This window comes from Mirounga leonina, unplaced genomic scaffold (genome assembly GCF_011800145.1).
Source record: "Mirounga leonina isolate KUSES-001 unplaced genomic scaffold, KU_Mleo_1.0 Mir_151, whole genome shotgun sequence".
NCBI lineage: Eukaryota > Metazoa > Chordata > Mammalia > Carnivora > Phocidae > Mirounga > Mirounga leonina.
In genome coordinates this window covers 27,028,660-27,051,862 of record NW_023270377.1, presented here as the reverse complement: position 1 = coordinate 27,051,862, position 23,203 = coordinate 27,028,660, and the positions used below count along the sequence as shown (strand labels likewise).

At 37.0% G+C, this 23,203-nt stretch overlaps 1 protein-coding gene across 1 annotated transcript in view; it reads left to right on the top strand.

The window, feature by feature from the left end:
* PTH2R (parathyroid hormone 2 receptor) overlaps positions 1-23,203 on the top strand; it is a 52,074-nt gene that overhangs the window by 3,622 nt on the left and 25,249 nt on the right. The window contains exons 2-5 of the mRNA XM_035007257.1: positions 5,829-5,926; positions 10,289-10,478; positions 11,668-11,821; positions 20,234-20,294. Of these exons, the coding sequence (XP_034863148.1) occupies positions 5,829-5,926; positions 10,289-10,478; positions 11,668-11,821; positions 20,234-20,294 (503 nt within the window). The remainder of the gene's footprint in view (positions 1-5,828; positions 5,927-10,288; positions 10,479-11,667; positions 11,822-20,233; positions 20,295-23,203) is intronic.

The following is a 23,203-nucleotide window of genomic DNA, read 5'->3' as shown; positions in this document are numbered from 1 at the left end:
CTTTCTTTCTTTCTTTCTTTCTTTCTTTCTTTCTTTCTTTCTTTCTTTCTTTCTTCTTTCTCTTTTCTTTCTTCTTTCCAGTAGACTCTACACCCAGCGTGGAGCCCAACATGGGGCCTGAACTTGTGACCCTGAGATCAAGACCTGAGCTGAGACCAATAATCTGACCCTTAACTGACTGAGCCACCAAGGCGCCCCCAAATATTTTCTATAAAAAGTTTTAGTATTTTATTAACTGATAAGAATATGTAGTAAACAGTTTTTTTTAAAGGGACAAGAGGCAAAATCTTTTGCTTTCAGTTAGGAAAAGTAACTGAGTAAGATGCAAAATCAGTAATTTGTAATAACTCATCAGTGAGCTGAGGATGCCAAGAAGTCTAAACGATCCTAAGTCTAGAAGTGGGCAAGCCCTTCCTATAAGAGAAGAGACCCATGACTGCTATTAATCCCTGGGTCTGTAGCAGAAGAGGAACAACCAGGTCATAGAAGGGGATAGAAAGAAAAGAGCCAGGCTCTTAAGCCAATAGTTTTTTTTTTTTTTTTTTAAGATTTATTTATTTATTTGAGAGAGAGAGAGAATAAGCAAGCTGGTGGGGGGGGGTGCGTGCAGAGGGAGAGAGAGAATCCTGAAGCAGACTGCTGAGCCAAACGCGTGGCTGGACCCCAAGACCCTGATATCACGACCTTCGCCGAAACCAAGAGTCACTGCTTAACCAACTGTGCCACCTAGGTGCCCCTTAAACCATCTTTTAACAGACAAGGGTTAGCATACGGGCTTAGAATCCCAAGTAGTGAGCCCCATTCACAGTGAGCTATCACCCACCAGCCAGTTTTTCCCCATGTGGCCTTCACTGAGTGCGTGGAGGCCATGTGCCAGAGGCTGGGGACAGCACAGGTGGGCTAAGAGAAATTTCCCAAGAGGTGCAAAGTACTCTCAGAGTGAAAGGCGGCAGTTAGCCAAAGTCATGGGACAGAGCAGCGGAGCTGAGAGACATACTTTAAGGCGCATGGTGCATGATTGCTACAGCCCGCATGCCCGGGAGGGGCAGGAAAGCAAAGTAAAATCCCTAGCAACTCAAAAAACTGATGGATAGTTTAAATAGCAGCAATGGTGCTATGGCTTGGAAAATGTCAGGGGGACTAAAATCCACATAATGACCACTAGAGGCTGCTAGTGCTAAAATCTCGAGGTCAGCTGTACAAGTCTTGATTCTGCTCTCAAAACGCAAAACCAGGATCACAAAAAACATAAAATAAAAACTGCAACAAAGCTCAACTTAGTTTAACAACAGAATAATCCAGCTTCCTTACCCAAGAAACCTGACGGAGGAAGAGGTCTGCCTTTTCAGGCAGTTGACATCATATACTTTAGGCTCTACTGTTCTTTTACTTACAGGGCCTGGAATGTGATAAAAAATTGCAAGGCAGGGACCCGAAATCTGGAGTAAAAATAAGAGCAGAAAAAACTAGATGATCCAGATGTTAGAATTTGCAGATAAGTACTTAATAATAGCTATTATTAATATGTTAGATGATTTGGTGAAAAAGGTACATAAAACAGATGGGAAAATCAGAGAAAAACTTCAAAAAATAATAAAATGGAAATTCTAAAATTGAAATATTCAATTCCAAAATGAAGAATTCATTTAATATGCTCAATAGCATACTAGATACAGCATGATAAAGATTTAATGCCCTTAAAGAGAGGTCGATAGAAATTTTCCAACTGAATATTAATAAATATTTTAATTTACTTAGGAGAAAAATAAATTAAAATAACGGAAGCATCTGAGGCTTATGAGACAACATGTAATTGTCTAACACATGTGAAATTAGAGGTAAAGAGAGAGAATTGAACAAAATAAATATCTGAGGAGACAATGGCCAAGAATTTTCTAAGTGGATGAAATAAATCAACCTATACATTCCAGAAATTTAGCAAACCCAAGGCAGGATAAATTAAAAGAAAATCATACTTAGATATATCATAGTTAAACTGCTGTAAGTCACAGTCAAAAGAAAACTTAAAAGTGGACAGAGAAAAAGGGCATATTAGGGAACAGCAATAAAAAAGATGTCTGCCTTTTAGTCAGGAAACAACGGAGGCTGGAATATAATGGAATGACATCTTTAAGGTGATAATATGCATAAAGATAAAGGGAAAATAATGATACTTTTCAGGCAGAAAACATATGACAGAATTCATCTTCATCATACCTTTAGTATAGGAAATGCTCAAGAAAGTTCTCTAGGTCAAAGAGAAATATGCCAGATGGGAACATAGATTAGTAGGAAGGAATGAGGAAACCAGAATGGGTATATATATATGTATACATATATATATATATATGAATAAAAATGACAGGCTAAAATAATAAACAAAACTGTATTCTTATCATCCTTATTTACTACCGTACTTATATCTATCTTTATATCTTTATAATTCATTTAAAAGTCTATTGACTGCTTAAAGCAAACATAGTAGTCTCTTACTAAGGTTTATAAATTATGTAGACAAAATCTATTATATGTGCTGCTGAAGTGAGCACTATGTAGACAAAATCTAAAAGGGCAAAGGCTGGGAAGCAAAATTGAATATACATTTGTAAACTCTTTATGTAGTTTGTGAAATAGTTCAATATTATTTAAGTGGAGGCTCTGATAAGTTCAGGATGCATAATTTCTAAAAATTAACACAAGTGAAAGATTAAGAAATACTTTATTTATTTATTTATTTATTTGAGAAAGAGAGAGAGAGAGAGAAACAGCATGAGAGGGGATAGGGTCAGAGGGAGAAGCAGACTCCCCGCCGAGCAGGGAGCCCGATGCGGGACTCGATCCCAGGACTCCGGGATCATGACCTGAGCCGAAGGCAGTTGCTTAACCAACTGAGCCACCCAGGCGCCCAAGATTAAGAAATACTTAATTGACACCACACTCCAAATAAAAGGTAAGAAGTAGGTACAAAGGAACAAAGACTGGACATATAGAATGCTAATACCAATGTGTTATATTTAAGCCCAACATAGCAATGATTGTGTTCAATGTAAATGAACTAAACAATCACTTAAAAGACAGAATGGGTAATAAATGTGTAACTTAAGTATATACCGTCTGCAAGAAATGTACTCTAAATATAAAGATACAGATAAATGTGAAGGTAATAGATTTGTTGAAATTAAAAGGGTGGATGAGTTATATGCAGTGCTTACCCTAAGCATAAGAAATGGCTAAGTAGACTTCAAGACAGAGTATTACTAAGTTGGAGGGACATATCAGAATGGTAAAAGAATCCATTTACCAGAAAGAAATAATGATCCTAAATATGCATGCATTTAGGAGCTTCATATTGCATAACGCAAAAATTGTCAAAGCAAAAGGGAGACAAGGTCAAATCCCACCACGTTGAAATATATAAAAATACCATTCTCTTAGTAATTGGTAAAACAATTAGACAAAAACTTCCATAGGATAACCTTTCACACAATTTGATGAAAATGCCACTTATAGAATACAAACACTACAAAATTCACATTCTTTTAAATTACACATCAAAGCTTCTTCAAGATTGAACATATGCTGGACTATAAACAAGTGTCAATAAACCTCAAGATTAAAATCACACAGAGTGTATTTTCTGACTACAAAAGAATTAATTGAAGATCAGTTGAAATAAAATATGTGGACAATTCACAAATTGTTGGAATATATGCCATCCATGGCAAAAGTTTGAACTGAATAATTATGAAAGTTGAATATATCAAAAAATTGGGGGAAACAACAAAAGCAGAGCTTGAAGGAGATTTATAGCTTATCATATGCTTGATTAAATATAGCTTAACTATATGCTTAATTATAGCTTAATTAGAAAAGAAGAAAGGTAAGCATTCAGTAATCAAAGGTTCTGCATTAAGCTGTACAATGTAATACATAGATCAACCACCAAAAGCATTATATAAAAAGGGACATCAAAATGGAATTCCACAAAATGTTCAAGTAACCCACAGGGTGGCAGGAAAAATTAAACAGAGAAATGAAAAATAGAACAATAGAAAATAAAAAAATAAAATGATGGACTTAGCCTTAACATATCAATATTATATTTAAAAAAATGGTCTAATTATACCAATTAACAGAGATTGAAAAATTTATTAAAAAATGTGAACCAAGGGATGCCTGGGTGGCTCAGTTGGTTAAGCGTCTGCCTTCAGCTCTGGTCATGATCCCAGAGTCCTGGGATCGAGTCCCACATTGGGTTCCTTGCTCAGCGGGGAACCTGCTTCTCCCTCTACCTGCTGCTCCCCCTACCTGTGCTCTCTCTCTTTCTCTCTGGCAAATAAATAAATAAAATCTTTATAAAAAAAAATGTGACCCAAATGTAAGCTGTCTACAAAGTTTGAAACATTTTATATATACTGATATACATAGGTTACATACATACCATGCAATACTATTCAGCAATAAAAAAGAATAAACTTGATCTATACAACAGCTTGAATGTATCTTGAGGTCATTATTGTGAGTGAAAAAAGCCAATCTCAAAAGGTCACATACTGTATGATTCCATTTCTATAACACTTACGAAGTGACAAAATTATAGAGGTAGAAAACATTAATGGTTGCTAGGTGTCAGGGATGCTGGGGAAGAGGGGTCTCTGGGTGACTTTAAAGGACAGCACAAGGCGGGTCTTGAAGGTGTGTACAATGGTTCTGTATCTTGACTGCAGTGCTGGTTACAAAAATTTACATATGTGATAAAATGACACAGAACTATAAACACACAAAGTGCACCATGTCAAATTTCTGCCTTTGATATTTTAGTGTAATTATGTTAAGATGTAACCATTGGAGAATACTGGGTGAAGGATAAATGGCACTTTTTTACTATCTTTTCCAGTTCTTGTGAATTTATAATTTCTTTTGAAAATTACAAAGGAACGGACCATTGATTCATGTAACAATATTGGTGAATATCAAAAACAGTATGTTGACAAAAAGAGTATATACTAAGTATATACTATCTAATTCTAAGAAGTCTAAGAACAGTCAAAAAGTACATGAAGTACAAGAACAGATGATGCCAATTTGTGATGACAGAAACTGGAACAGTAGTTACCTGGGAGTGAATGGTGGGTGGTTTTTTGGCTGGCAAGTTGCACGGCAAACATGGCTTGTCAAAGCCCATCAAAGTGCTCACTTAAGACCTGTATATTTTATTTCATGTAAATTACAGCTCAATAAAAAACTTAAGGAAAACTAGAAATAATATTCCAAAAATGACAGACTATTTTTACTAGTTTCCTCTTACAATAGCCCTGTAACACGTTTTGTTTACTTCAACTATCACGTTAGGTATACAATTCCCATTGATTAAAATGGACAGCACAAAAATTCACGAAATAAATATTGCAACATTTAATTTGACTTCACTCAAGCAAGAAATGCTGAATATTATTATTATTATTACATCTTTAACTCTGACTTGAGGGGTGTCTGGGTGGCTCATTTGGTTAAGTGTCTGCCTTCGGCTTAGGTCATGATCTCAGGGTCCTGTGTGGGGCTCCCTGCTCAGCGGGGAGCCTGCTTCTCCTTGTGCCTTCCTCCTGTTCATGCCCCCCCCCCCCCCGTCTCAAAAAAATAAATAAAATCTTAAAAAAAACCCCAAACCCTCTGACTGGAATTTAGGAAATAAAAGAAAGGCCGGATGAATAATCTATGTTATATAAATGTGGTAACACACTGCCTGTCTCTAAACAGGAAGAAGCATGATTTTTATCTACATCTACTTGTTAAAAACTATTTTTCTAATTAAATCTCTTCCCCTCCAGCAAGAATTCTTTGAACGCCTCTATGTCATGTACACAATCGGATATTCGGTCTCCTTTGGTTCCTTGGCTGTGGCTATTCTCATCATTGGTTACTTCAGGTGAGTGATTCCCAATCCCTTTCTCCATGAAGGGACAGGTTCTGTGTCCTACGCATAGAAGACGCTGAGGTCTCACAATTTCTGGCCCAAATACTTTTCCCAGCACAAGTTTTTGAATTCAGCCTAGTGTTATAATATTATTTGGCTTTGAAAATTTATTTTTCATGAGGAAATTCAGGGTTTTTATTATTGTTGTTTAAAAACTAAAAAAAAAAATCTTTAAAAATATCAAAGCAGTATGAAACCATTAAGCCTATAGACCTGCGCTACAGTGTATTTGTTTGCAAAGGGCTGCAGAGTAGAGCAGAATGAGCTACAAAGATTTTCATTCATGATGCAAAGACTTCATTCTTCCCAAATGATTTTGGTGCCATTGGACAGAAATTCATTTTAAATAATCTCCCAAATGACTGGTATTGTATCTAAAGAAGTTGTATTTATTGCTTCTGTTATGGTTTATTTTTATCCACTGAAACTTTTGCCCAATTCAATACAATTTAATGTAAATCAGTACAAAATTTTGAGCACCAATATCGAGATAAAACAGTGCACAACATGGGGTGCCTGGGTGGCTGTCATTAAGTGTCTGCCTTCGGTTCAGGCCACGATCCCAGGGTGCTGGGATCAGGCCCCGCATCTGGCTCCCTGCTCGCAAGGAAGCCTGCTTCTCCCTCACCCACTCCCCCGCTTGTGTTCCCTCTCTCGCTGTGTCTCTCTCTGTCGGATAAATAAATAAAATCTTTAAAAACAAAACAAAACAAAAAACAGTGCACAACATGCATGGGAAATGTGTACTCATGATGCTTGCAGCTGGCTTGTGATACACATAGCTGAGAAAACAGTGTACAATGTGAGAAATGGTATGATTCAGGTGGTGTATGGTAATTGGGAAGGCAGAGTACGGGGATGAAGTGAAATCTCGAAAGATGCATGACTGTAAATAAGATTTAACCAAAAGAGAACACTGGGGGGCAGAATTCCAAACCTAAGTTTAGATCAAAAGCATGGACTATTTGAGAAAGCAGAGTTTGGGTGCAGCTAAATGATGGGCAGTGAGACTGGAGTGGTAAGCAGGGTTGAGAGTGTTTTGAGACCTGTGGGTTATCTGAAGAAATTTGAACTTTACCCTAAGAGTGATGAGGAGCCATTGAAGGATTTTAAGCAGAAGAGTGACAGGAAAGTCACCTGTGAGGTGGAGTGTGAGTTGGTGGGAGGCATGAGAGGAAGCCCATTTGGAAGAGGCTGTTAGAGTAACTCAGGACAAGAAGATGGTGGCCTGGCCAAGGGCAGTGGCTTTGAGGATTGGATAGAAAGGGAAGATCTTGAGGTATATTAATTAAGACAATACAATTTTAGGAATTTAGTGCTAACTTATGCGTGGAAAAAGGAATGAGGGTAGATGACATATTTAAAAAACAAAATGTTTTATATTTTGTTTCCTATCATCTTACAATCCCCTCTTCCTCGAAATTTCTTATACCTATTTGCGCTGTTTTTCTCTTTGGATTTATCGCTACCTAATGTACTATCTGATGTTTTACTTATCTTTTTATTGTTTATTTCTTTTTCTTTTCTTTTTATTTTTTATCTCTCCCTCTAGAATGTAAAGCCACATGAGAACATTTATTTATTTATTTTTTGCTCATTGTAGCATTCTTAGTGGTTGTAATGTACCTGATATATAGTGATGCTTAATATATATTTGTTGAATTAATAAATAAATGACTAGTTTAATATTCCAACTACTCCTTCTAAAGCAATTACTCATCTTATGACAGTATAGTTTATATATCCAAAACTTTTTCTTTATTGATTCACTAGTCCATTGACACAACAAGCTTTTTCTCTGCCATATATGATAGACTCTTTTTAGTATTGATGGAGGACAAATTAAGATATGCTACAGACTAGAAAAGCAGTATATAAGAGAGACTGACTCATTAAATGATTATCAAATAAAATATTGTTAATACTATAATACAGTCTTTTTTTTTTTTTAAAGATTTTATTTATTTGACAGAGAGAGAGACAGTGAGAGCAGGAACACAAGCAGGGGGAGTGGGAGAGGGAGAAGCAGGCTTCCTGCCAAGCAGGGAGCCCGATGTGGGACTCGATCCCAGGACCCTGGGATCATGACCTGAGCTGAAGGCAGACGCTTAACGACTGAGCCACCCAGGCGCCCTAATATAGTCTTTTATAAAGGGTTTTGGGAACACCAAAGAGGCTAAAACTGACTAGATAAGAGAGACTTCCCAGAACACACTGACATGTGAACTGATATTGCAATGATGAGAAGGAATTCAGTATATTCCAGATGATGGGAACAGAATGTGCAAAACTGAGAGGTAGGGAGGAGCAGGGTAGACTCTGGGAACATAGAAGAGTCCCATGTGAATGCATCATTTGATGCATAGGGTGGAGTGGCCATATAGGAATGACTAGGAAGAAACTAGATTTTGTGGCACTGGTTTTGCTGGTCTTTGTCAAAGGCTTTGAATTTTATCTTATAATGGTAGAGAATAGGGAGATAATGAAGTTTTTAAAGGAGAAGGGGAACACAGATTTGTGGAATTATGGAGGGGTTCCTCAAGACAGCCTTGTGAAATTGGCTTGGCAGTATTATCCTATTTTACAGACCAAGAAACTGAAGTTCAGTGTCCAAGGTCACAAAGTCATAGGTGGTATGGCTGGAAACAGAACTGTCATCTTCCAATTCCTATCCAGAGTTCATCACATTATACTAAGTGTAGCTCTGGTTGTTCAGAATAATAGATGAATATTTATGAGAAAAAAAGCTACATAAGGTTTCAGGAGGATACAAATCACTAAGTAGTAATTCTTCAATTTACATAGTAATTTATCACTCTGTTTAACAAATTCTTTCTATAAAACAAGATAGTTTTTTATTAAGATAGTAAGTAGTGTTGAGTCTTCTAAAAATCAATACCTACTTAGATACTGTGATAGCGCTATTCACAGTCAATAATTTCCACAGATACCCGATAACCCTATATGGTCAAATCCCACTCACCTGTGAAGACACTCCCCAAAGGGAATTGATTAATGAGGAGGATTGTCTGGGCAGAATGGACATGTATACATGTCCCCACCATACTAACAAAATAACATTTCCAAAATGTCTAAATTTAGCTCATTCTCAGTTGGCCTACCCCTACTATATTATGAAATGTAAAAATATATTATTGGATTAAAAATTTTTTTACTCTCTTACACTTATGTACTTTGTCCTTTCTGGAAGAGAAGTAGTAATATGGTGATCATTGTACAGGAAAGTTGTACTGTCTTGCAGTCAAATAATGGTAGAGCTGGGACAGATTCTACAACCCTTTCTTAAGAGTGTTTTTAAGAAAAGATATCTTTTGGAGTTAGCTTTTTGTACAGGAAATTAGTAATACTATATCTACTCCTATGTATGTTATGGTTTAACTTGTGTCTAAGATTCTTTTATGAACCCAAGCTTTTTATGTTAAAGTAAGCTTGTTTACTCTTTAACATTACTAAGACATAAAGTTGTGTAATGTTATCAAAATATTTACTTTTTCTTGTAGAGTATGTGTTGAAAATGTGAAAGCTCCACTTTAAAAAAAAAAAGATTTTGGGCGCCTGGGTGGCTCAGTTGGTTAAGCGACTGCTTTCGGCTCAGGTCATGATCCTGGAGTCCCAGGATCGAGTCCCACATCGGGCTCCCTGCTCGGCAGGGAGTCTGCTTCTCCCTCTGACCCTCACCCTTCTCCTTCTCTCTCTCTCTGTCATTCTCTCTCTCTCAAAAAGAAATAAAAAAAAAATAAAAAAAAAAGATTTTATTTATTTGAGAGAGAGTGAGCAAGTGAGAGAGAGAGAGAGAGAGAGAGGGAGATAGAGCAGAAACAGGGCAAGAGGGAGAAGCAGACTCCCCACTAAGCAGGGAGTCCAATGTGGGACTCGATCCTAGGACCCTGGGATCATGACCTGAGCCCACGGCAGACGCTTAACTGACTGAGCTACCCAGATGCCCCCGAAAGCTCCATTTTTAAATAATATCAAAATGGTTCTCCAGTAGTCATAACTTATTATTACTTTAATATATATTTTAGTATAATGCTTTAGTTTAATATAGCACAATAGTTAACTCTGCAAAATCGGGATAAATATAGTAGTAGATCAGGTTAAATTTGAAATTATTTCTCAAAAAGTTACATTTTAGTTTTTGATCCCAGTTGTTTCAACTGGAAATAGATAGTAATGGGTTTCTGTCTTTGTTCAGGCTTACTATATTTTCTTCTTTTTTGTTACATTTATGTATTTTCTTTACCTATATCTAATTTCATCCAAATCTAAATACTGAATATTTTCTCTCCATAGACGATTGCATTGCACTAGGAACTATATCCACATGCACTTGTTTGTGTCTTTCATGCTGAGAGCTGTAAGCATCTTTGTCAAGGACAAAGTGGTCCATGCTCACATAGGAGTAAAGGAGCTGCAGTCCCTGTTGATGCAGGATGACCTACAAAATTCCATAGAAATGCCTTCTGTGGACAAATCAAAATATGTAAGTGTTTTCACCATTTTCTCTCATTACTGATTCCTATAACATTACAGACAAGTACAGTTTTACAGGCCACTAAATCTTAACTTGTTTTGGTTTATGTAATCTCTGAATTAACCAAGATAGATGACTAATTTATATAATGATATTTACTACCTCAATTCTGTCCTTAAGCTTTATGCCTAATTACTCATCATCTTAGACTATTAAAAGTCTTGAGCTCTTTCCATAAGAATATTCTGGCATGGGGACTTCAAAAATCACATGACTGGAGTGCATTTGATGTGGAGCTCATACTAGCTTTCATGGCTTACCGTGTTCAGAAGTAAAGAGCCCACTTGCAAAACCAGAAGTGTGTTATTTTAAAGCCCACAACATTTACCTTCTTTATTGTAGATTCAGACTTGTTTCAATATAAGATTCCAGGGTACTTGATTCTACTCTGAAATGTCCTGGTGTTGTTTAGTAAATAGAATCACTCAATAATTCAGTTAATTAAATCACTGATGTGCTGTATCTGGGAATTAAGTATAATAGATTATATGTCTTGATAGTATGAATTAATGCCCTTTCTGTGGCTTTGGCCTTTGCCCTGTAACTTTGTAGTCCCTGCTGATTCTGATTCTGTGCTGGTTTTGGTGACTTGTTTTATCCCATAGAATGAAATGGAAGTGATGGTGTGCTGGTGAAGGGTAGAGCTCTGTGAATGAGCTTAGCCAAGATTAGCAGAGGCTGGCCCAGATCAGCAGAATCACTGAGCCAATGCATAGATTCATAAGATGTAGTAAATGCTTATTATTTTAGCCATTGACTTTTGGGGCATAAGAAAGATGAGAATAAAATAAAATCATGGTAGAATAATGGCTAATATTTTCTTCTTTATGCTGTTCTGTATTTTCTAATTTTCTCTGATGATCAAGTATTACTTTCATAAATAGGAAAAATCAAAGAAAAGTGATTTTTTGGTAACTTCTAAAGGAAAAATATCTTATTTTAAGAACAGAATCGAGCCCATAGTCTTAGAGATGCTGTCTTAAAATAACTTTGTTCTGGTCTCATTCAACAGTCTTGGCTTTCCTACATACAGGAAACAGATCATAAAAAAGAAATACAGAACTATTTTTTCATGGTCTGTTGCATGTAGTATAATTAAGAGTTCTAATATGATGCAATTCTGGTTTATTTGTAACAGATTGGGTGCAAGATTGCTGTTGTGATGTTCATTTACTTCCTGGCTACAAATTACTATTGGATCTTGGTGGAAGGTGTCTACCTGCATAGTCTAATCTTTGTGGCATTCTTTTCGGACACCAAATACCTGTGGGGCTTCATCTTGATAGGCTGGGGTAAGGTATTTATGTCTCCTTTCCCTTTAAACTGGATTATGGATTTCTGTTAAACCTATTGATGTGGGAAACAAAGGCAAAAAAAAAAATTAAATTTCCTTACTACTTACAGCCCACTGACAAGTCCTTGAAACAGGCAGAGTGACATTCCTCTAGGAACTCTTTTATCTCTACCCCATAAGATACATGTTAGCAATCATCCTCCAAGCATATGGCCCACTGATATTCATCTGAAGAGTCTCAGGACTGAGTTTTTACTAAACAGAAATAAATGACCTTTTCTTAACAATAGCTAGACCCCTCAGGGTCCTGGAAACCTTGTTTCCAAAATTCCTTAGGGACTCATCCTGGCCTTAACCCCCTCCGAACTTGAAAGTGTACAATCAGACACCTGTCACAACCCCGGGGCAGCTCTTTCTGCCCACGGGTCCTGTCCCCGTGCTTTCATAAAACCACCTTTTTGCACGGAAGAAGTCTCAATCTTGAGTGTTTGCTCTGAACCCCAACATTTTCCTATATCACTTATCATTAGCATACTTTCAGCTATTTTCCTGAAATCTCTCCCCATCTTACCTTTATATCTCCTTCTTTCTCTTCCATTGTTCATTGGGAAAGGTTATTAAGATCAAGTCTAAAATCCTCCCAGTGGTAACAAACTTTTCATCTTTAATTTACGGTTAGGGTTCTTAGGTCAGATTCTTGAGAGAATTCTTTGGTGGAAATATAAGAGAACACACTGAGAACTGCTATGCTCATGTCTTATGTCAATGTCCTGATTTAGCAATAATTTCATCCTAAATATTTTGATTTTTAAATTTCTAAGCTATAGTGATGAATTGTTGATTTGTATTTTTAGGCTGTATGATGAGAATACCAGAAATGAATTTATAAGACCATCTTGACTTCATTTAATGATGCAAATTACAAACTAATTATGTAGACTTACCATGTCTTTTGGAAGGAAATAATTCAAATTGCTTTCTGCATAAGTAATTTAAAAAAAAATGATATTTAGCTCACATTCCAAAAATGCCTTCTCAGCACTACACTGGACTAGGCACTAACTCAACATGACATGGGGAAAGGATGTTGCTTGTTCAAATTTAAGAGAAATTGAAACTCATATGTGGTTACAATTAAGAAGCCTCATGATCAACAATTGCAGATCTCCATTGTTATTTTTATATCCACATTATAAGGGGCTCAGTATAAGAAAAAAATTAACTGAGTGGCTCAAGATTAAATTTGAAGGTTTTTTTTTTCTCCTCCAAAATAAGAATATTTCTTTGCTTGCTTGGCTTTAATATTGTTTTTTTAACATTTGAAAATATGGAGTAGGGAATATTGAATTTCCTGCTAGTTAATGAGTAACCTTTTAGAAGACAAAGGGTCTATTTACTGTAATATTTCATTTATTATGAAATTATTGTGAATAAAGTTGTATTTCTGAAGGCAGCTTGTCTGTTTTAAAGCTCTCCCTTTGACTAGCAGTTACTAAAAACATAAAAAAAATAAAAAGGATATTTTATTTTTTAGGGTGCTTTGGAAATTTCCTGAATAGTTTTTGGTAGTTTGCCTTCAAATCAAAATTATATCTGTGTACCAGTGATGTGGGCAACAAAGGCAGAAGAAAAACTATTAAATTTCCTTACTACCTACAGCCCATTGACAAGTCCTTAAAACAGGCAGAGTGACATTCCCCTAGGGACTCAACTGCTTCAATGTTAATACTTTGCTAAGAGCAAAAGGCAATCCTAGCCTAAGCCCCTCATCCTCCAGGATCCTCTAAGTCTACTTTGACGTATAAAAATTCCTTTGGGAATTTCCTTTACCTCTGAACCCCCCAAGATACGTGTTGGTAATCATCCCCCAAGCATATGGCCCACTGATATACATCTGAAGGTATCATGACTAAGGTTTTATTAGACGGTAATAAATGACCTTTTCCCAACAATAGCTAGTCCCTTCAAGGTCCTGGAAACCTTGCTTCCAAAATTCCTTAGAGACTTACACTATCCCTAACCTCCTCCCAACTTGAAAGTATATAATGGGCCGCTCCTCATGACCCCTGTGCAGGTCTTTCTGCCCATGGGTCCTGTCCCTGTGCTTTAATAAAATCACCTTTTTGCACCAAAGACGTCTCAAGAATTCTTTCTTGGCCGTTGGCTTCAAACCTTAACGTCTTTCTTACATCACCAACATAATTACCAGAAGTTGGTAAAGGTGTTGATAGAAAATTCAACAATGAATGTAGACATTTGTCTGAGTTACATTTTATATTTTGGATTCCTACACCACTGGTCATACATAATAAATTCTTTTTTTCTCTGTGTACTTAGTGGCTTGATAGCCAACTCCTCCAGAACTCTTACTTGGTCTCTACTGATGTGATTTGAAGTGGGGTTCCTGAGTGAATGGTCAAGAAGGAATTCTTGAGACATTTTTCAGTGCAAAAATGTGCTTTTATTAAAGCTCGGGGACAGGACCTCTAGGCAGAGCAGTTCTGGGATTGTGAGTTGCAATTGATTATATACTTTGGAGTTGGGGGAGGTAAAGACAAAGGAAGTTTCCAAAAGGATTTTCATATGCTAAAGAAGATTTACAGGATTCTGGGGGCCTAGCTATTGTCAAGCTAAGGTTGTGTTTTCCCTCTAGCAAGGCATTAACATTAAGACAGTTGGGAGTTCCTGGAGGAATGTCATATTCTGCCTGCCTCAAGTATTTGTCAGTGGGGTGCAAGTTATAAAGAAGTTTAATTTTATCTACATTTCCTTTTGCCTTTGTTCTTCACATCCTCTATCACTCAGTCGGTTCCTCTTTAAAGTCAGAAGTTTGTTTCACTTAAACCCGAGAAACTAGTTTTCAGACCTTTCTATGAAAGACAGAATGAAAAAAAAAGTCCAGTGAGCTTCTATATGCATATGAATTTCTTCCCTTCCTATACAAATTTACTGATTTGTTGACAAGAACTTTAGCATTGGAATGATGACTACAGTAGAAGCATCATTACTTGAAGTGTTCTTTTCATCAAATGGTTTAAGAACAAACAAGAAAGCAAGTAGGCTTCCCATGGAAGCTTGCCTTGAAAAACATTTTACATGCGATATATCCACACACACTTAATCACAATATAAAACACTAATAACCAATCTTTATGGAATTATGGTTCCACACTTGGTCTACCTTCTGATTCTTTGTTTGCAACTCCACTAAAAAAAATTCTCTAGGCTAGGGTGTCTATAACTATAGTAATATTCTCTAAAGAATATCTCCCCACTACTGAGGTGCCTGGGTAGCTCAGTCCGTTAAGCATCCAACTCTTGGTTTCGGCTCAGGTCATGATCTCAGGGTCATGATCTCAGGGTCGTGAGGTCGAGCCCCCGGTGAGTCCTTCCTCGAGCCCTGCATCAGGCTCCATGCTCAGTTCAGAGTCTGCTTGAGATTCTCTGCCTCTGCCCTTGACCCTTCCCCCACTCATGAGCGTGCATGCACGCATGCTTTCTCTCTTTCTCAAATAAATAAATAAAATCTTTAAAAAAAGAGTATCCCTCCATTACTTAAATGCAGCTACTATTTAATGAATTAAATACCTAAGTCTATTTGATTAATAGACTATTTTTCCCTTAGCACTGACAGTCTGATTTTAGAATCATTTTGATTTCTGACTCATTTTTCTAAATTCCATTAAGAAAATCAATGATCAAAAAACATTATAGCTGCTTTGCATGATCCTTTGCTAGAGTAATTTAGAGTGAATCCAATTTCATGTTTTCTTCCAATGATGTGATTTATTAGCTTCGCTAGAGAAGAGAACTTACTTGGATTCCTTTGTTATTATTCATTGGACCCAATCATGATAACTTTAAGCTCTCTTCAGCTAAATAAATAGAACTTTATTACTCACCTTATAGTGATGTGTGGAGCTATATTATTTACATTGATTTTGCTGATTCTTGAGAATAAATTGGAAGGGAAGGAAATTACAATCTAAATGTTACTGACTCTTAGTAAATTGAAGGCAAATGTTTAAAATAACTGTTTTTACACATCTTCATCCCCAAACAAGATGTATAGAAGAGTAAAGGCAAATTCCAATGATGACTATAGTTTTCTTTCAACCAACCACATTCTTAATTTTCCCTCTTCTTGCCTCAATTTTCTCATAAATAAGGCACTTTATTCTTGGTTCCATTTTCTTCCAAGTACATATTATTTTTTCTATATATTTAATTCTATATTTATAAGGTGTCAGTCTTATTTCTTGATTCCTAATGTGGTAATTTGCCTCTATATTAGCAACCATTCTTAAGTTTCAGCTGTCAAATAAGATGCCAGAATGTACATATTATCATATGAGATCACCTATCCTGATTATATCATGTAGTCATGTCTCCGTTGCCAAGCTTTCTTGTAGAATATTTTCACATTCTGTATTCTCTGAAAATAATCAGGAAAAGATTATACATTTCCAGTTTTATTATCTTTTATCAGGTGATCTCAATTCAGCAAATATTTTTTGATTATCCCATTGGCAGTAAATATAATTGAAATACAGAGATATGTGTTGAAGTCTCTGCACACAATAAGCATGCAGTCTGACCCAGTAGGTTATTTTGTTTTGTGTTTGCCTGTTCTGATCATACATATTATATTCAAAATATTTAATTTATAAGATCTGTTCTCCAAAAAATTGTTTAGAATAGCCAATATAATACCTTTACACAGTTAAAAATCTTCAACTGGCTTCAAGCAAAATTTAAAAACCTAGAAAAGCTATTTCTCCCTTTCCTTATGATTTTTAATGCCATTACTAGTTCTACTGAATGTTGCCTTAAAGTTAAAATTATATTCAACAATTAGAGTCAATAAAAGATCGATATTTTAACCCTACTTTATGAAAAATACAGAATTTGAATCTCTCTGCTTATCGTTTTCCCCAATCTTTTTAGATGTAATTTGGAGTTTTACTCCTAACTATTTAAGATTATATAGATTATTACCTCTTTAAAAGAAAACAAATTATAGTCACATTTAGATTTACATTTGTAGCAGTTATGTAGATTTATCTCAGTGAGTTCACCTGGTTTCAAAATTTCACTTCATCTCCATCAATTTGATCTTTTAAGTTTCTGCCCCCTGGCAATATTTAATTCAGTAAACATATTTTCTTTTTTATTGTAGCTCTTCTGTTTCAGATTGGTCCTTTCCCACAGTGCCTTACTTTTCTTCTAGAACATTTTTTTGGACTATAAATTAGATATGTTTTTAAAATATTTCTTTTGTTTCCTGTAGCAATTCCATCTCAGGAGGAGGTAGCTCTTCTAAAGTTTCATAAATTGACATCTTCTTTGTAGCAATGGAAGACTTTCATAGGCTTTGCAATTTTCCTGAAAGAGAGTTGTACTCATTCAGTATTGGCTTAGAGTCCCATGAAAGTTGAGAACAATTCTGCCAAAATCATATGGAGGTACTTCTTGGTTCCTTAAAGGATGAAACATAGGTGATGGGTATTGAATTCCAGCATTCTATGATGAGTAGTGAGGGAACTGGAAGCATAGCCTAGAGCTTCATGTCTGAGCAGTCACCATAGATGGATTCCTAGGGGCATCAAGGTTTCTGGTTGGTAAGATACACAGTATGTCTGTAGCAAAGCTAGGCATCCTATGTCATGATGGGTCTCTAATTTTTAGAACTAACTTTACTCTTTATGGTCAACCTGTGATTTTACAATACTACAGTAGGACCACTGGAGGAGGGTAAGGCTGAGGTATGGTTTTATGAAGCTTCTAAAATATCTAAAACAAGATGAAACTACATAGGCCAAGATGAGAACATCCTTTTTACCCTCTATAACTTCAAAGCATCTCTGTCTTATGCAGTGGGTTGCTGCATAAGTTTTTATTTGAAGGAAGGGTTTAATTGCTAAAACATTTTGACTACTATTAGTTAGTCCAAAACTTCATTTCAAAGGAGAGTAGTAATGGAGCCACATGAGTACCCATATCTACTTATTTTTAGACTAGAGATTGCCTCCCTCTCAGATGTCTCTTATTTATACTGACATTTTATGAAGATAGCTCTCAAGGTAAATGCATATATTGAGTGACATTCAAATTTACATTAAATTTACTTACATTAGCACTTGGACTTAAAATAACATCTAAATCTCAAACATTTTCCCCTGTATTTATGTGTTCTAAATTATATAATAATATGATACTAAGACTGGTGATGCAAAATCCTTACATCCCAGAGTGGTTTTAATTCTTTTTCCTCCGTGGTTGCCTCTGTGCTAGTGTTGTGAGTGAGAGTCTTCCAAGATGATGAGAAAAGTAATTTTATTAAGACATGGTATCTGATATAAGTTGTTTGTTATATTATTATCTAAAACAGAATTCCAACTCAAGCACCATTGATCAATGTGTATAGAACATCATTCAGGAAATTGCTTGATTGGGAGATTGTAAAGGAAGCAAAAGATAAAGACCTGGAAATGAGAAAATGTGAAAATTCTGATCAAAGACAGATACTTTTTAAAGATAGCCAAGGCAGCAGAACAGTAATGGGAGCTACCTCAGGCCTTTTTGAACCACCCTGTCAGAAGGAGCTCTACCCCATTATTCAGCATCATTCTTGTTTTTAATTCATAGCGCTGGTTGAACCAAAGTTATGTTATTAATTTTATATCTCCTTCCAGAATATGCTTCAGAAAAACAGGGATAGTGTTGATCTGTTTATTGTTTTATCTTCTGAAACTAGAACAATCCTTGACATATACGTGGGCACTTAATAAATGGTTACATGATAGATGGATGGATGGATAGGTAGGTGGGTAGATACGTAGATGGATAGAAAGATAGATAAAATATGTGAACTGAACCTAAGAAATAACCAGAATTGGTAGATCTATTTTGACAAAAACAGTTTCCTGGAACATAGAATTCGAACATATTTTTTTATGATGTTTGAAATTTAGATGTTCTATGCAAACAGTAAATAAAATTCGAATGTGGAATCATGAAATTAAGTGGGCACACAGTCAGGCTGAGGCTAGATTCAATTAGATGATCACTGAGGGAGCCAAAAAATTTTCTATTGCAGTGTATCATCTTATTTTCACTTTTAATATTGTTTTTCTTCATCTGAACCTATTCTTTTTCACTTTTTTTCCAAAAAAAGAATATTTGAAAAATTACAAATGTGTTTTTAAAAGTAAAGAATTTAATATTGTGCTTAATAAAAAATGTTCTAAGTTAGATTAAAACTTTTTCTCTCCCTTTTAAGGTGCTTCTTAACTTCTGCAGTGTGTCCATTATGCTCTCTCTTTCCTTTCTTTAAACCACTTTCATAAATTCCACAGAATGAGAAGTTGTCCATTAAATCCTTTGGTCCTGTTTTGTTGTGTTCCATAAAAGTTATGATTTGTGATTTTTTGTGGGTGATGTCAGAGTCCAATCAACTATAACATGAACTGAACAGTCAGCCTTTACCGTGGGTAGCCTTTTCAGACTCGTGGAAAGTCAGTGTAATGGATTTGACATTGCAAGCTCACGAGGTGTTTAACATTTATGAGGGATGCATATCTCACACTCAAATCACCAAAATCACATAGCGGCCACCCTTCCCTATGGTCTAAATGCATGCAAATGCTTGTCTTGAGCCAATATGAACCCCCCAAAAAGAAGAGGCTAAACTGATTAAAACTTCCCAATTTTATAACTTCTCAGTATAGCTTCTCTATGGCTTGCATTTTTAGAATGGCTAAGTTCTAATTTTTTATATGACATCAGCCTCCCTGCTGCTCCTCATGAAGTCTGTCATGTTGCTTCACTCCTCCCTGAAAGCATGTAGCTGTCAGTGCGGCAAGAGTCAAAGCCCAGTGCTCCAGCCGCTGCTTGCTTCTGGCCCCAAGATCTTCCTTCCCCTCCCGTGTAGCTTGATCCTACATCCCTCAGGGTAAAATTGGGCCAACCTTCTACCTTTAGACTTTTAGGAACAAATGACAACAAGGTACCTGGCTCATTTTTTGAGTGGACAAGATGAAAACCAAGTGGAATTTCTTGTTGAGATATCAACACTTTTCATTTCTGTTTTTCTCTCTCAACTTTTTTTTTAAAAAGATTTTATTTATTTATTTATTTATTTGAGAGAGAGAGAGAGAGAAACAGCATGAGAGGGGATAGGGTCAGAGGGAGAAGCAGGCTCCCCACTGAGCCAGGAGCCCGATGCGGTACTCGATCCCAGGACTCCAGGATCATGACCTGAGCCGAAGGCAGTCGCTTAACCAACTGAGCCACCCAGGCGCCCCTCTCTCAACTTTTAATAGTATATTCTTATGTGTGCAGAGTATGAGATTAAAAATTCCCTTCATCTTACAGTAAATACAGTTTCTGAATCCCTTTTTGATCGCAGGGTTCCCAGCTGCATTTGTTGTGGCCTGGGCTGTCGCACGGGCAACTCTGGCTGATGCAAGGTGAGTGAAAAAGGAGAGGTAAGGAGAGCACCTCAGATTTTCTCAAGACTCAGGCTTCCTGCCTGGAATTGACACTTGCTGCTACTGTTGATTACATGTCCCCTCAGGGATGTCATGTAGAAAGTTATCTTGATGTGATTGTAGCCTGCGATACATTATCAGCAAGCTATCCATGCAGAGGTCATGGGACAGAAAGCCTCACTGACCAGATTAGGATGCTTGACCTCTTTAGTTTATAATACCATTTTAAAATATATTGTAAGAAGCAAGGAGAAAGAGATGGGTAAGTTAACACATGGGATATGACGGAAGCCTGTGGCAGGACCCACACCACCTGAGTCCCAGGATGGGCAATATTGAGATCTGTGCCACATCAGCTTTCCCCACTTGACGGTGTGGCTGTGAAGACCAGAGATGAGGTTGCAGCAAGGAGACCCACAGCCAGAAGGTGCCTTGGGCCAGTGACACACATTTCCTTTCTCATACTGATGGGAGGCAGGTATGCCTGGTCATAGCTATAGCTTACCAGTTAGCCTGCTAAACAGCTTTGGGTTTTATTTGTGTTCCTTGGGCACGGGATATGTGGGCATGGGTTTCACCAATCAATGGCTGAATTAAGATGTCAAGAATATTGAGCACTGGGGGTGGGAGGACGGGTTAGCCTGGTGGTGGGTATTGAGGAGGGCACATTCTGCATGGAGCACTGGGTGTTATGCACAAACAATGAATCATGGAACACTTCATTTAAAACTAATGTTGTAATGTATGGGGATTAACATAAGAATAAAAAAAAAAAGAGAAAAAAAAAGAATATTGAGCACTTCCTGTGTATCAGGGAATATTTTGTGCCTCATATATTTGGTGTATAATGAGTGTTTATTTATTTATTAAGGTTTTATTTATTTATTTTAGAGAGATAGAGAGTGCAAGTGGGGGGAGAGGGAGAGAGAATCTCAAGCTGACTAGGCGCTGAACACGGAGCCCAGTGCAAGGCTTGATCTCACGGCCCTGAGGTCATGACCTGAGCCGAAACCAAGAGTTGAGGCTTAACCAACTGAGCCACCCAGGCACCCCAGGTGTATCATGAATATTTAGTGCCCAGTTATACTTATGTTTAACATGCATGGGGTCCACTTATTACCTACTTATTTGAATTTGATACAAACTATGGGTTTCATCCATCCCATTTTTTTTTTGTCTTCTATAGCAAAATTAAATGTTTTCAAAAAATAAAACAAATGCACATTAGAAGTGGAATCCATCCTAGTGATTCACTAGGATTTTCAAGTAGCCTGGGGTTAATTTAAAGTGTTATGGAACCTGGACTGTATTGCCTGACGGAAGAACCAAGCGGCACCCGGAGATCTTGGAGGATAGGAGGTTTATTTGATGCCGGTGGGCTCAGAGGAGAGTGATCTCCAAAGGTCTGAGCCCCGAGCACAAAAGGGGCAATTTATACACTTCTACTTTTGCATACTTGGCACTTCTGGTGCGTGCACAAAGCGGGGCAGGGAGAAGGGCCTGGATTGGTGTGCGTGGGAAGCAGAGCAGGGAGAAGAACCTGGAAGAGCGCCGAGAAAGGACTGGGACTCTCTTGCTGGCTCGGTCAGCCATCTTAGGACTCAGATTTTCCTTATCAAAAGCAGCATTTTATTTTATTTATTTTTAAAGATTTTATTTATTTGAGAGAGAGAGAGACAGAGACAGCGAGAGAGAACACAAGCGGGGGGGAGAAGAAGAAGCAGGCTCCCTGCTCTGTGGCACTGAATCCCAACACGGTGCTCAATCCCAGGATCTTGGGATCACAACCTGAACCCAAGGCAGACACTTTCCTGACTGAGCCGCCCAGGCACCCCTAAAGCAGCATTTTAAGGTACAGGGCTGTGATGCCGGGTGATAGTAAAAGATGCTTTTTTAGACTTAGGCAGACCTGAGTTCAAATCTTGGGTTCAGCTATTAGTTTTGAGACCATGGGAAACACACATGATCTCTTTGTATGTCCATTTCTTAATATAAAACAGTGATAATAATGTATAAATGACATTAATACAGACAAAACACGGCACAGAGCCTGGTCGCTAGTAGGCACTAATTGGGAACATGATGAGAAAGAGCTCAGGTGCAGGTAACTCACAGGCCTGTTCTGCTACTTCTTGGTTCTCTGACAACAGGTGCACTACCTGACCTCTCTGAGCCTTGGTTTTCTCATTGATCAAATGCAGATAAAACGAATATTACTCTTCATAGGGGTGTTGTAAGATTGAATGAGATAATGTACATAAAACACTATAGGGTTTGGAATAATAAGTACTAAGTACTTAGTAGCAAGTATTAGTCCTTTAATTATTTCATTAATTTATACCTATACATAATGTCTGATCAAAAATAATGTTTTTGTTTATTGTTATTCCATCAGAAAGCAGGACTTACCCTTTCATTGATCCTAGCTGATTTGATGTTTATCCTATCAAGTCAGTGGAGCCTTGATTCTGCTAAAGTTAGAGCTTAAAAGTGAGGCTGGAGAAGAGATGCGGGCCAGAGCTTCCAGACCTTTATATGTCATACTAGGATGGTTGGGGTATTTTTCAGTGATAATGACAACAGATTTGCATTTTATACAGATCATTACCAGCATGTGGAGGAAAAATTGGAGAAAAGTAATAATAAAGATGAAGCTAGCATTTTTGAATGATACCCACATCCCACTTTCTGAGGGTTCTGCAAATATTAATTTAATTGCACTTCCTATCAACCCTATGAGACTGAGGCCAGAAGAAGTGTACCTGGCATTGCACAGCCACAAGTGGTAGAGAAGGAATTTGTCTAGACAGCTGGGCTCCAGAGGCACTCAATAAACACTATGGGCAGACTAGAGGTTTCTATTAAAATCAGAGGTATTTATTTTCTGT